Below are 15,080 nucleotides of genomic sequence, written 5' to 3'. Positions count from 1 at the left end.
GGGGGGGCGCTAGAAGCTCCCAATGACTCTGAACGCAAGTGGGGTTCCGAAAGGCAGAATAAAGTTAATGACGTCTTGAAAAGGCAAAGGGGCCAAAAGCAAAGCGGCTGAAGGAATACAAGGATTTGTAAAACAACTCATGAATGGGTTAGTGAAACCCATCCTTGAGGAGAAAGTAATTTGTCATGAAGTCCTGGGAGTGAAGTATACCAGGCGAAGTTAAGTATTTGTGTGATGTGTCCAATGGAGTCATCACTGATTCCCTGGTGGTAACCTCCTCCCATGTGTACAGGGGAAAGCAGCCGCTACCTGAACCTGACCCTGGGGGTTGGCTATGAGGGAGGGTCACATGGGAGGAGACCACCTCCCAGCAAATGTCATGGCTTTATTGGATGAGACCTGGTATGCACAATTTTCCCATGAGGACCACTTGTACCCAGTACCTTAATGGCCTATTGCCATACAGTTATATCCCCTTTAGGCAAGATGGAGAGACCTTTTCCCAAAACCCTGTAGGCCATCCTTCCATCCCTGGTCTAAAAAGTAAAAACTCCAAACCTACCCTGTCCAGTTCTGAATATCTTATAGAACTGCCTCATTCAGAACCATTGAAAGTGATTTTCCAAGTAAACCAGATCGATCAACGTCCATAGACTACTGGGGTGAGGAGGAATGAAAGAACAATGCTGAGCAGAAGGAGCCTCAAGCTCCATAAGCATTCTAGTTGTTTCAGTAATGCACCTGAGCGTGGACCATTTAAAGATCGAAGACAAATGCTAAGAGGCTGCTCCTTTTTTGGGAGCAGTCGTTGCACCTCTGCGAGGATTGTGGAGCTTGGCAGCACAAACCAGTGTGGTGGAGCCGAGCGGCTCGGCAGTGAGCGAGCTGAGCAAAACCACGCCAGGATGACGTGCAGCAGACACTCCAGGAGCCAGTGGAAGACTCCTGGGGCTTTCGGCAACTGAAGAGAGCAGCGTTTCACATACTGGGACCTGAAGCCGGACATGTGTGCAGAAGCTAAGCTGCAAGAGACCAGAAAGACTGTAGACCTTTCCAGATTGGATTTGCCACGTAATCCCGAACAGGACAGAAGACTTCACACTGAGCCGTTGAATCAAGCCAGGCATAGTGGGTACCCCGGGGTGTTTAGGCAACCACGGCAAGTACAAAGTATAACATTTAAAACTACACAAACAGAGGCACTAAAGAAACTAATTGGCAAAACAAAGCATACTCTCATTAAGGGCCCTAGCCATGTATGTATGTATGTATGTATGCAATGCAAATATGGGGAGAACCTGAAGCAAACGATGTATCCAGGAGATATAATATACTAAAAAAGACTTGTAACTGTGAAAGCAAAAGAAGAACCACATGTTAAATTAAGAATACCTGCAGGCGCGTAAACCAGACATTTACAAGTGTGTGAATTACAAGAAAACCCTGGCAGGAGAGTATACTAGGAAATCGCAAGTGCACAAGAAGTCCTGGCAGGGGAGTATACAAGGCAGTTGCAAAGTTACAAAAATCTATGTATGCTGTAAAAGAAGGAACTTTTCGAAAAAAGTGGCACTATAAGGCTAAACCGTTCTGTAAACAGTATTGTTGTGGGCCAAGAAAGATGCAAAGAACTGTTAGTCAGAGAATCCTTTCGCATTGAGATAGGATGCATGGGAAGAGAACCACCCTATGGAGGCAGGAGATCTGAATCTTCCACTGAGGCTGACACTAGGCCAAGGGAAGGCATTTGGCCTTGCCGAACCTTTGTGTGAGCTTTTGTGTTTAAAGAGTTTGTATCAAGGAAGAATCCAGGGGAAGGAAATCAACCTCTGGTACCAAGGATCTTCAACCTTGGACAATTATGTTGTAGCTACTCTAATATCCCTAATGAACTCTTTTTATGCAATCATCTAAGGTTAGACATTTCTCTTTTCACCCTATAGTTTGGCTTATAGTCTGAGGGTCAGAACAGAACCTTTGGACACCAGGACGATTTGATTTTGAGATCCTGACAGACCGGTCCTTGGTGTTTTTTTTTTTTTTTTGGTTGGGAATTCCTCTTGGAGCAGGGCCAGAGGTCTTTTTCCCCACCCCTTTTTGTTTTCAATAAGTATTTCACCACAAACATGGCAATCTTGTGTCCTGGTTTCATTCCTGACTCTTCACACCTGGCAGGGAGGTATACATGGTCAAGATAAAATTAAGTGATTGTGTAACAAGGCCTGGCAAGAGAACATGCCAGGTGAAGATTACGAGAGAAATAAGTCAATTGGAAATCTCAAGGAGCGGCAAGTCTTTTGGTTTTATGAATTGTTGTGAAATGATATAAAGGAGACATTGCTTGTGAAGAAAGACTCCCAGGATTTGTAACGCGTTAGAAAAAGCTGAAGACAAAGCCTCGGGAAGGAACTGTTCCTCAGGAAAAGTGAAGATACCAAGGGGAGAGAGTAATTATTCTTTTTGAATTTATAGTATTGAAACAAGGAATCATGGGAAGTAAGTTATTCTCTGGAACTTTGAACATTGTTCATTGGAACCCTTTTAAGTTTGATTTGAACTTTTGTGTTGAATTTGAACATTTGGGCACTTTGAAAATCAAGAGACCATATTTTTTCCACTTTAGAGTTTAGTTTAGTGTGAGGGCCAGAATAGGATTACGGACAAAGGACATAATTGTTGTCTTGACACTATACAGACCTATTGGTTTTGGTTGAGGTAGGGAAACTCTTCTTAGATAAGCATTCCTGGCTCCTCACAACCTCCGTATTGTCATTTAATTGAGAAAGTCTCAAAAACCTTTGGCTAAAATGGTACTAAGAAATTCTGATTTTTTTTTTTATTTTTTTTTACTGCCGTTCTTCATCTTTGATGCAAGACCATCATGCTTCTGTCTCTGGAGTACCTCTCCTGCCACCCGAGTTTTGTTGTTCTTCAGTGATGTGCTTGTTTAGTTTTAGACACTCGCTGGCACTAGCTGCCCATTTTCCTAGTCCGTTTAACTGATGTTATCACTTGCATCAGTAAAAATGGAGAGAAGTCTGGAACTAATGTCCTTCAGCAGTGAGTTTATTGATGCTGCCTATTGCCATACACTGCTGGCACAGATCTAATGATTTTTATTTCATACTTCTGTCCATTTGGCTTTTAAAAATATATTTATATTTGAACCAACTTGTCTAATAGGGAGAGAGTGCAGTGGTGTATGCATTGATAAATATAAGTGCTTTGTAATTGCCTTAATTGCATTTGCCCTACAAAGGTGTGTGGCGACAAACCCTGCTTTTTGGTTCCATCAAAGCCCTTTTTACTGACAGCCCCCAATTCTGTTTTGGTCCTCTGATCCCTGCAGGTAAACACGCTATCTAAAGAAATGCAGTCTGAATTTGCAGAGATTATGGATGAAGTGTGGGCAAACGATGCCGTTCGAAGTGCTGTTCTCATCTCTACAAAACCCGGTTGCTTTATCGCAGGGGCAGACATCAAGTAAGTGTTGGTTGTATATGCACAGGGTCCGACATGAAATCCCTGCCCAGACAGGTTGTGGCCTTCTTAACTGATCACCCGTTTTTGTTTTCCTGCATGCTTCAAAGTCAAGTTAATTTTTGATGAATCCTCATCCATGTATGTGCCTGGGAGGGCTGCTGCACCTCTGAAGCACAGTGCTTCTCTTTTGGCTCCTTGTTCAGTTGCTGATTGAGGGACCTGTGTTTTAGAACCTTGGCAATCTATTCCACAGCCCCTCCCAGCCTGCCCACCCACGTTTAAGACCTACCTTTTTAGTTCCCTTTTGTTCTTTTCATGTTTCCTTTCGCGATTTCTAAAGCGGAGGCCTTGCTGCTGACTTTCCTTGAGGGAATCTAGTAACTGCAAAGAGCCCAGGTGTCATGCTGTTCATGGGTAGGGAGATGAACTGACTGGAAAGGGAATGTCGGAGGATGTTGCAAGTAGTCCTATTGTATTGTGTGTTAATTTATTATGTCAGGGAGAGGAAGCAGTCACATATTGACCTTTCTAGGGAAGGAGTGAGCAAGTGGAATAAAATGTTTTTTACACCTGGGATCTGTTTTCATGTGGTGTCTTTGTCACCCTCAGCATGATTGAAGCATGTAAAAGCCCTCAGGAAGTTGCTCAGCTGTCCAATGATGGCCAGAAGATGTTCGATAAGCTGGAAAAATCGACCAAGCCCATCGTAGCTGCCATTGGGGGATCCTGTTTGGGCGGCGGTCTTGAGGTAGGTGGAAATGTGTTTTTTAAATCTACTTTGACACAAATTGCACTTGGTCAGCCTTAACCATTCAGCCTGCTTTCATTAAAGCTGAAAAGTATGGTGTAATTTGCATAAAGTTGAAAGTCTTAATTCTGACTCTGGTAAAGAGGCCTTCTGACGTATATTTCTTGACCATTCACTTATCTTGTAATTTATGAGTATGGTAAATCTGAGACCACATCCAGGATGTAAATTTGAATATGCACCTGTGAGCCTTTACACATCTCGGGGGTACCGGGAGTACCTGGCTTTCTCCTATGCGAGTACTCGCCTGCTGCTGGTGAATGTGAAATCCATGATGGCATGTAGAGGCTTTCCTCATCTCAACTGATTGTCAGCCCAGCATGGGCAAAATGTATGATGCAGATGTTTCCTTACTATGGGCGTTTCCTGAATACTCCCTGTTGCTGGGTGCATATGTGGATATGGTAAGGAATGGCTTGCCCAAGAGAAATGAAACTCTGGGCCTTTGAAGCTGGACTATAAAACCTCCGGACACTTCCTGGGTTCAACCAAGGCCCACATTTTGTTCTGGGAACAGATATTTCAAACGAAAACAAATACCCTATACATACAAGCAATAGATTTTGAGCAGTGGTCTTCCTCCCAAGTAATCAGATCTTCCCATCAGTGCAAAGCTTAATTTTTATAACCATTTTTATTTTTTATTTTGTGTATGTAAGTTAGTTGATATTTTTACACAGAAATGTCACGCATTAGTGATTCATATACTGCGTCTTTGCCGGCGAGGCAGTTATGTTGAGCTGTTTTACGATTGATGTGCAGTATTTGCTTTTTTGGATCGATATATATATTTATTTATTATATTTTTTTGGAGGCCACCCTATTATGGTGAACTGGAAAGACGCTGAGATTAGCCAAACCCAATTAAGCTGAGATATTGGAGCAGCAAGTCTTAGTCTCAGGAAGATTGTGGGAATGGTCTAGGGCTACAATTGGTCCAGACACAGCAACACCAGTCATTAGTTAGATGGGCAAGTATACTACACATATTTTATAGGCCTTTAGTTTGCACACTAAGCAACGTTTAGGCAAATATTGTCGCCCAAAGCCCTTATAAACAGATATAAGCATTTTAAGATGGCATTGTGAACTCTGGCCTGGTGGACAGGGTCTAAGAGGCCACCCTAGTTTATAGTTAACCAGTGAAACGCTGGGAGTTTAGCCAAACCAATCAAGGGAGCTTGGAGTGTAGTCAACGCAAAGTCTCAGGAAGTTGAGGGGTCCACACAGTGAAATACAAAATAATTAGATTTAGTCAGGAAGTACAATAATAATCTATTATAGGCCCAAAAACACACTGGAAAAAGGAACCCACCCCTATGTCCCCATGAGTGTTCTTGTGCTCCCAAGCCCCCTGTGATTGTCATAGTTGCCCTCTTCATCCCCTGACCTTCCCTCCTCCTGTTAATTTCAGGCACTACCTCAATTGCCGTCAGGCATAGTAATCATAGCAGCCATTATTTCTCTTCTCCTGGCATCTCCTTCTCCCTCCCCCCCCACCCATCCTCTCTCTTGCTTAAGTCTGGCATTACCCCAATTGCTGTCAGGAATGGTAATCGTACCTGCCTGTCTTACGTAGCCCCTTCCACTCCCCCCAAGTTATGTCCATTAGCACTTACTCCCATCATTTGTCCCTTGACCTCTGATAGCCACTTGTCTGCCCCCCTTTTCCCTCCTTGTCTTCTCCTCCCACCCCCAGCACTATTTTGATTTGTCGTGTGACCTTTTGATAGTTGCCTGTTTTGTTCCTCTCCTCCTCCCTCTCTCCATAACCTGTGCCCCGCCTCTTGTTATCTCATGCACTAAATCAATTGTCGTCAGGCATAGTAATGTTACTGCTGGTTTTGTCTTTCTTCCCTCCCCCTTTTTCTCCTTAATTGTTTCTAGCACTGAAATGTCAGGCTGGTTATTTTTTTTTCACATTCTAAATTGTTTCAAGGACTTTGTAAGAATGTAATTGTATTCTCCCATGTTGCCTCCCTCCTTGAAGCGCTTTGAAACGCATGTTTTTTGGGGGTAAAGGGTTAATTTTTGTTCAGGTGTATTTTAAAGGGTAAAAAAAACGGGGGTTTGCCCATCAAAAATAAAAATGCTTTAGATGGACATTTTTTTTAGATGGAAACGTTTCGATGGAATGGCATTGGGTGCAATAGTGTTAGATGAAATGACCTAAACCTGTATACGCACTATACAAATAATTCAGTTAAGCAGGTGATATCACACAACACTCTAAATATAAAACATACATACAGTCACAGTTAGCGGAGTGTGGGCCTTGCAGTGATCCATGCCCTTGCCTGTGGAAACTTACAATCTGACTGTAATCTGTCTTCAGTGTCTGTCCAGAGAAGGCAGAGCGATCCCTCACACTCGCCTCTCCCACCACAGCGTGTTGGCTAGCAGATGGAGGCAATGACGACAGCTGGCTGCTTCCAGAGGACCAGGAGCCAAGTTCGGCTGTTATTGCAGCGTGATCAGATGAATTTTCTGGCGCCAGTGACTGGTACATCTGCTTCCTTCATCTCTCTGAGGGACATGCTACCTATGTATGGTTATGTAGGGGTCGATCTTTAATCCAAGATAGACACACCACTTAAGAACGAGCACAAAGCAAGTTTATTGTACAAAAGCTCTGGGGAGCGATTAGATGGTGTTGCAGGACCAAACTAACCCAAGATTCAACAATTCACCATCAGTTGGCGGTTTATATACATTTTGTGCCAATTTTAATCATTCCCAGATACATTTATTACCCTCCACTCCCAAATATGATTGGACAAAACATTGCCAAAGAAATCCCATCTTTCCCCAATTCTTCAATTTTCAGTGGTCTGGCTTATCTTCAGATCAAATTCAAACACACATTTTCTTGTGATTATTTGTAGTAGTTCCTGACGTCAGTACATGGTTGGTTTTGAAAGCCTAATTCATTGCTAGCAATAACTGGCATAAGACCTTTAAATATGGTTGCACATGGTTCTCCTGATCTATTTTGAGAAATAGAGGTCTGCTTAAGCAGGCGTTTTCTTTGAACAGTCGATGGCCATCTTCATTACAGACTGCTGGTGCCTTAATCAAATTTATGCAGCCACATGCACCCTCTGATGTGATGACTTGGAAACATACTTGACTGCTGAACCCTGGCCTTGGGTTTACTGCCACCGACCAAATGACTAATCCCCTCCTAAAGATTTTAATAGAAAGGGCTAGATAACATCTGTTAACTTGCAAGGACTGTGAACCTTGCCCTGTTCACACAAACTTATTACTAATTATCTTTACGGTCCGTGTCCCTGCCATTTTAGATTGACCCTGCAAAAAGGTCCCCCCCCCCGTATGAGTGCGTTTGTGTTGCATTTGCAGTTTTAATATTGCATCTTCCTAATCGATGCATGTGGATTTGCCACAATATCCCAATTTTGCTGTCACCTCCTGCCATCAGTATGGTGTGCGCAACATGAATCCTTTGTGATAAAGGGGAACTTCCTTGACCACTCTGACAGTTCCATTATGATTTGAACTTCCATGCATTTCATTGTTTGATGTATTGAAGTGTGAGGATATCCTTTGTCAGTGTTTCCTTTAGTTTATTTTAGGCAGGGAAAGCCTCATTGGGGTAGGAATAGTAAGGCTATATCCAACCTTCCATTCTTTTTTTTCTCTCAACACTATACATTTTACACCAACAATAAAACAATACAATAATACAATGTTCAGAGAATACGTAAACAAATACATATTAACTATCAGTAAAGAATATTAAGGATATTAAGGATTGAAATTAAGGTGGTAGAAAGAGAGAAAGAGAGAAAGAGAGAGTGAGTGAGTGAGTGAGTGTGTGTGTGTGTGTATATATCTAGGCTAGAATGATTTCCATTCTTATTTACCTGACAACCATCTGGTCCACAATGCCAAAAGTAAACCACCAACCGCAACTCATATATATATATATATATATGTCACAAAGTTGACCGCCTGCTTGTATCTTAGCAATATCCAGATTTAGCCTTCTGGTCTATGACCAAATGCTGTCCCTTTTGACCACTCTGTTAATGACTGACATTCCATGACCATATCCTCAGAGGAACTGTTAAAATTAATTTTCATAATCAACCCTGGCGGATTTTGGGAGGCCAATATATTATGTGTGAGGAACCTGAGGTAGTCATCCATTGTTTTCGGTGTATCCTCCTCTCGGGTGGCCGGGGAAAGGTAATCTCTTTTGGATGGACTTTGGGGTATGGTGAGAGGACGCCCTTAGGTGAGACTGTTAGGCAAGATTTGGAGCAGTACACTTAGGGTGCACTACAACAACCTTGACCTCCTGGCAATAGGAACCCAACCTTTGGTACAAGTCTGTACTACACAGGTTGTTAGTGTGGTAGAGTAGCCAGGCGTAGCTCAAGATGGGTCAATGTGAGCAGTAGGGTAATTACACACCTCCCACGCGTGTCGCACCTCCCACGTGTTACAATGATCTACACAACACTAATTCTGCGCGTCGCTCCCAACCGCCGGTAAGCTGCCTGCTAGGAACTACACAGCCTACAAAATCTAGCATTGTTATACCCTTCCACGTTACTGCCGATCCTCTTTTAAGCGCAAGTCTATTTGTGTAAAGCGCATGCTTGAAAAAGAAATATTACGTCGCATACTTTCATGAACAATCCATTTGCTCATAATGCTAAACTTTACCTGATAGACACATGACTTGTATGCATGTGCACAACTCTAGTGTGATGACAATGTGTGAATGTATTCACTGCTCTTAAATCAGACAATACCTATCTGCCGATTTGCTAAAGGAGCATGACCTACCCACACCTGATCAATGTGATGCCTACATAGTATGCTGTATTATATTGTTGCTAAGAATTATCAAGCAACTATTGTCACACCGCATGGATCAGCCAGTGGTGCCATTAGACCCTATATCTATAGTCATTAGACCCTAGGCTTGCTACCTTTCAGAATAATGCGTATTGTGATTAGAATATTGTGTACTAGCCTATCCACTACTATATACTAGCCCAACTTGCCCACACCAGGTATACTAACTACCTCGAGTTGCCCACCAGTACAAAGCTGCCTAACATTACGGTGGCCACCCACCAGATTCAAATAATCACTCTTCTAGGCTAGAATGATTTCCATTCTTATTTACCTGACAACCATCTGGTCCACAATGCCAAAAGTAAACCACCAACCGCAACTCATATCCTAGGGAACACCTATCCTGGGTGAGTGTCAATTAACTCTCTCCCTAGAGCCTGTCCATTAGCCTATATATTCGCCCATCACTTACAAGTCACTAACAAACCTCCCTTACGACACTGTGAGTAGAAACGCAAAACTACGATCAAGATTACTGAAAATCTACGAACCACTAGCCAGACTGGTCAATACTTTTGGTAATGGGAGAGATTTCCAACCCAACGCCATCAAACGAAACACCCCCCCCCCACAAAAATTGACTTCCATTGTAATAACATCACAAACAACCATTCCAAAGCTAATAAAAGTCTATCAAAAAAGAAGTAATGCCACCCAGGCTATATCAAAACTAAATGCCCCATTGAAATGCACCCTTATTAATGCTAGGTCACTAATGGCACATGCTACTGAAATTGCGGATCTCATTCAAACAGGAGATTATGACCTCCTCGCCATAACAGAAACTTGGCTGCACCAAGCTGCAGGACCTGCCCTGATGCTTGCCTTGCCCCCCAATTACACCATACTCTGGGAATATAGTCAATTCTCGAGGAGGTGGCTTAGCTATTATTGCTAAAAATAATCTCACTCTAAAAATTGAAGCAAGTTCAACTACAAAATCCTGCGAATCATTAACCGCTAAACTCCTAACATCACCCTCTCAAACCATCAATATACACCTTATCTACAGATCACCAGGCCCTATTGGTACGTTTGAGGAGAACATCTCCACGATCCTTTCAAACAACCTAAAAAAACTCCTCACAAGCCATCCTTCTGGGAGACTTAAATTTAGGCTACAATGACCTTAAAGACCTGCAAGCAACTAATATCGCTAATGTCATTTCAGAAATAGGTTTCTACCAAATAAATCTCACAACCCACCCATGAAAAAGGCTGAATACTTGACTGGGTTGCTGACCATAATTGCAATGTAACAATCGTCAATATCACTCCACAAAACTGGACAGATCATGCACTGATAACTTTCCTCTTAAATGTTAACATGGCCCAACCCATCTGGCTCCCCCCTTGCCAACCAGAAATAAAAAAACGTATAATACCGAAAAACTGCTACCACTTATCCTCCCTACCTGATTCACTGGACACCTCAACACTAGTAAAGGAATTTACCTCTACCATGGCCATAGCTCTAGATACTATCGCTCCATTGAAATTGAGAAAAAGTAAGCCCAGAGCCCATCTAAACACCTGGTTTACTCAACACCTTAAATCGCTAAGGATAGAAAAACGCAAATGCAAATCTGCCTGGCAACTAACCCCAACAGAGACAAATAAAACTGCACTCATCAATGCCTCCAAGACCTACAAAAATGAAATAAAGAAAGCAAAAAAAGAGAACTTCAACAATAGAATACTGCAGGCTAGATTTGGAACCAAAGAACTATTCATCATACTAAAGGAACTGGAAAACCCCATTCCTGTTCAGGATAACTGTGACAAAAATAAAATGTGGTGCTCGAACATCCAAAAAGCACTAACAAAATAGCCACACTCCAAACAAACATTGAGAAAAAGAAACAGAATATTCTCCCCTTAACCAACCAAAGAGACAAATTACCAACCACCACCAAACCAGAACAAAAATGTAACTTTACTAAAGTAACTATACTTGAAACCGAAAAGATAATACTCACTCAAACCATCTAACTGCCGAGGCGCCCTATGCCCAGCCCAACTAATAAAAGACGCGGCCAGAGACCTATCCCCTTTCATTTCCAAGCTCATCAATGCCGTCTTTGCATCAGGCACAATACCAGATAATCTCAAACAATCTTGGGTCCTCCTCCCTCCTTAAAAAGCAAACATTGGACCCATCCATCCCGACCAACTATAGGCCAATCACAACGGTACCTTTCCTGTTAAAAATCCTAGACAGAGTAGCCTACTTACAGATTCAAAAACACCTGGAGTTGCACCATCTTCCAGGCACAAGACAATCCGGTTTCAGACCCCAGCACGGAACTGAAACTGCGCTCATCGATCTCAAAACCCAGGTCGACGAGCTGAGGGACTCCGGAAAGATGGCCTTACTCCTCCTACTGGATCTCTCTGCAGCATTTGACTTGGTGGATCATGATGTGCATTGCACCCACCTAGAAACAGCTGCCCACTTCTCCACACATGCCATTGCATGGATCAAATCATTCCTAACTGGTAGAACCATGAGGGTCTTCTCTACCTCTGCTGCAGCTGACCCAGTATCCATCACATGTGGAGTCCCACAGGGCTCCTGTGTCTCCCCCACCATGTACAACATTTTCACGAAGCCCTTGTTCGATGATCTGGACAGTCTGGGTGTCACCCACACTAACTATGCAGATGACACTCAGATTCTCATCCCACTTTCGGGGGATTATGAACAAGATTTGGCCTTGGTGAACAAGATCTACCTCCTCATTCAGGCATGGATGGCCAGTCATGGACTATGCCTGAATGATGACAAAACGGAACTCATCATATTGGGGAACACACAAAACATCAAAAGACTAAAAGACGAATACTCCTCTCGTCATAGATGGTAACACCATTAAGGTAGCAAAAGAGGTAAAAACATTAGGTTTTTACCTCGACTCCTGCCTCACCCTAACAAAACAGGTGAGTGCAATGGCATCAAGCACTGCATACACCTGCAAGTTGATTAGAGCCCCAAAACCATACCGGTCTACCACCAATTGCCTCACCCTTGCTCGAGCCTTAGTGCTATCGAAACTGGACTACTGCAACGCACTATAGATAGGGTCTAATAAACACACGTTGCAAAAGATTCAAACACTGCAGAACAATGCTCTTAGAGCTGCCCTAGGAATTCCAAGAAGAGAGCATATTTCAGAGGCTAGAAGATAATCCAACTGGCTTTCCACAGTGGACAAAATTAAACTCAAAACAGCCTCTTTAACATTCAAAAGTATCAACGATCTAGCGCCCAAATACCTAACTGAAAGATTCAATAGAAAAACCTCCTCTAGACCTACTAGAGAAGCATAGTCCAACCAGTTAGTGGTACCCCCATTTAAAGGAAGTACTGCCAGAGGAAACAGCTTCCCGGTCAAAGCTGCCCAGCTGTGGAACTCCCTCCCTGCCTAAGATCTTCCCAATCCTACTCACACTTCAGATCTAGTTGCATCAAGTGGATTAAAGAAAATGATGTATAAACCGGCCTTATGCCTACATAACCTCGGACTTACAAGACGAACTCTGCATACACCCTGTATATAACTGTATATATTCCTTACTCTCCATATAACTGTATAGATCCTGTACAATGTATATTTACCTTACTTTCTTGTACTATGTAACTGTTATATGCAAGTAACTGCAATCTGTTAACATGTGTAACCTGTAAAGCTTAAAGTATTCTTGAACAACGCGCCTGGTTACCCTCGGGTCTAGTGCACGCTATAAATAAACACACAGATTCACAGTGACCAGTACACTAAACAATAACACAAGGTTTCTTGATTAAACAATTACTAATTTATTTAACAGTCAGTTTGAATAAGCCTTCCTCAGAAGGCAGCAATATAATAGCAACACACAAATGCACTTCAAAATACACACCCTTAGTTTCTCTAATCAGCAAATACCCATTCGGGATGGCCCACACTCTTCCTACACCCTCAGGTGACTTAAATATCTAGGGCATTGTGGACATTAATATATTACTGTTGCTTTTAGAGCATTACTTGGAGGAGTGTCAAAGAAAAGGGTTAATAGAACAAACAAGAGATGACAAATATTCTGAAGCAGGTAAGTACTTTTTGAACCCCCAATGCAGAGTTAACCCCTTCCTGGAAGCATCGACGCAACACCATGTCAGAGGAGAGGAGTTATTCAGGGAGCCAGGCCAGCCAATGTCAAGTTAGCAAAAGTCTAGGTGAGCTGAAGCACTTTTTGAAGGCAAGTGAAAGTCTTGCACAATGTTTTAGAAGTATCAATGTAGGGCCACGCGCCGAGGCTTGTGAGTCGTAGAAGATGCAAGCAACTCTACAGACTGTAAGTACCTTTGGTCAGAAGAAAGTGTAGCAGATGACTTCTGTTCCTGTGCAGCTCTGCAGATTCTGGTGTTCCTGGGACTCAGTCGTGGGGACATGTGGGAGGACTTCTGGGGACTCCTGCAATGGGACGGTCACCGGCAATTGTCAAACAAATGGCACTTCAGTGTTTCAGCTCCTTGTGTCTACCACAAAAATAACCACCATGTGGTTCCTGGCTGCCGAGATGGGCTTTCCTTGCATCTGGGGTCCAGCACTTTCTTGAGGTGGCTCAAGCTCGGTCAGTACTGATTCCTGGGAGTCCGGAGGATCTTCCTGGAGCTCTTGGCCAGCTTAAAAGCAACACACACAATTTGGTTTTCCTCTCCCTAGCTCTTCGGTTCCAGCAGCTACTGCAGTGGAATTACAGCCAGCTTTGAGATGATGTCCAAACGAGTTCACTTTGGAGTTGATTGGTCCCACCAACTCAAGGGGCGAAGTCGTCCTTGCAGGGCTTCTCTAGTCGAGGCGAATTTGGAGCTTCAGCACAGCAGCAGGGCTTCAGCAGGCAGGCAAACAATCCAGGGGTTGCAGCAGGCATCTCTTCCAAGTTCTTCTTCAGATCCCTTCGTCCAGTGCTTTCCAAGCCAAAAAGCCTTGCCTTTTATGCAGGTTTCTCCCATTCATTCCAGCCTAGCTGTCATACAGCAGGGTGGCTGTCCTTGCCGGACAGCGAGCCGGCCAATCGCCTTAGGGTGCATTCCTGTAACCAAGGGGATTAAGCACGGAGTTTCCGGCACCTCCCTCACCTCCTGCCCCTGCCAGACATACTGGAGCCAGAGGCGGGCTTCACTCGTGAATCCCACCAAAGACAAAACTAAGGGACCAAACATGGTTTGCCGAGGAGAGTAAATCTCAAGAAGGACCGTTAAGCAAGAAATGGTGAAAAAAGACTGTGGCAATTTTGACAAAAATGGCACCTATGGGCACTGTACTGCAGCTTCGACCGCCACCCGCGGTATCAACTCGCAACGGTAGTTAAGAGTAAACCACTGTCACCAGCCATTCATTGTGGAAGTGATAACATAAAAATGTTACATGAGAAACTAGACAAAGGGGATACGAAGTAACCCCTCCAGCACCCGAGATAGTGTGTGCTAGGTCTAGAAAGTTAGAAATGTAAGTAAAGTCAATTTCACTCTACTGCTCTGCTAAACAGTAGTTTATCCAAGAGAGATATTTAAACCTTTTGGGATATCTGAAAGACTTCCCTGTGCCACTGCACTGAAGGTGCTGTGTGCCACAGAGTAAAAATATGCCTAACGAGTTTGTCAGACTCTAAAAACCCAAAGAAACTGAGTTCAAATCACAGAAAAATACATGAGTGGGAAAAAGGTCTCACTCTCTCCAGGTGAAAAATGCAGTCCTAAAGTCGAGCAAAAGTGCTGGGGTTCTCTAAGGTAGAGAGGAAGTAGCACATTTCTGAGAATTCTCCCTAACACATAGTTGAGCAATAGTTAAGCAGAGTTATTAGCATGGTCTTCAATAGCTGTGGTAAAATCGGTGTGTAGTTGTAACGC

General features: G+C 43.2%; 2 protein-coding genes across 3 annotated transcripts in view; one reads left to right on the top strand and one right to left on the bottom strand.

Moving 5' to 3' along the window:
• The window catches only part of HADHA (hydroxyacyl-CoA dehydrogenase trifunctional multienzyme complex subunit alpha), a 541,230-nt gene that overhangs the window by 49,187 nt on the left and 476,963 nt on the right, over window positions 1-15,080 (top strand). For both annotated transcript variants that reach the window (XM_069605578.1, XM_069605577.1), the window contains exons 4-5: window positions 3,350-3,483; window positions 4,093-4,231. In XM_069605578.1, coding sequence (XP_069461679.1) covers window positions 3,350-3,483; window positions 4,093-4,231 — 273 coding nt within the window. The remainder of the gene's footprint in view (window positions 1-3,349; window positions 3,484-4,092; window positions 4,232-15,080) is intronic.
• Window positions 1-15,080, bottom strand: part of HADHB (hydroxyacyl-CoA dehydrogenase trifunctional multienzyme complex subunit beta) — a 679,110-nt gene that overhangs the window by 428,209 nt on the left and 235,821 nt on the right. The gene's annotated exons all lie outside the window — the stretch shown is intronic.

This window comes from Ambystoma mexicanum, chromosome 4p (assembly GCF_040938575.1).
Source record: "Ambystoma mexicanum isolate Mex_15411 chromosome 4p, UKY_AmexF1_1, whole genome shotgun sequence".
In the NCBI taxonomy this organism is placed as follows: domain Eukaryota; kingdom Metazoa; phylum Chordata; class Amphibia; order Caudata; family Ambystomatidae; genus Ambystoma; species Ambystoma mexicanum.
This window is presented reverse-complemented; position numbering and strand designations above follow the sequence as displayed.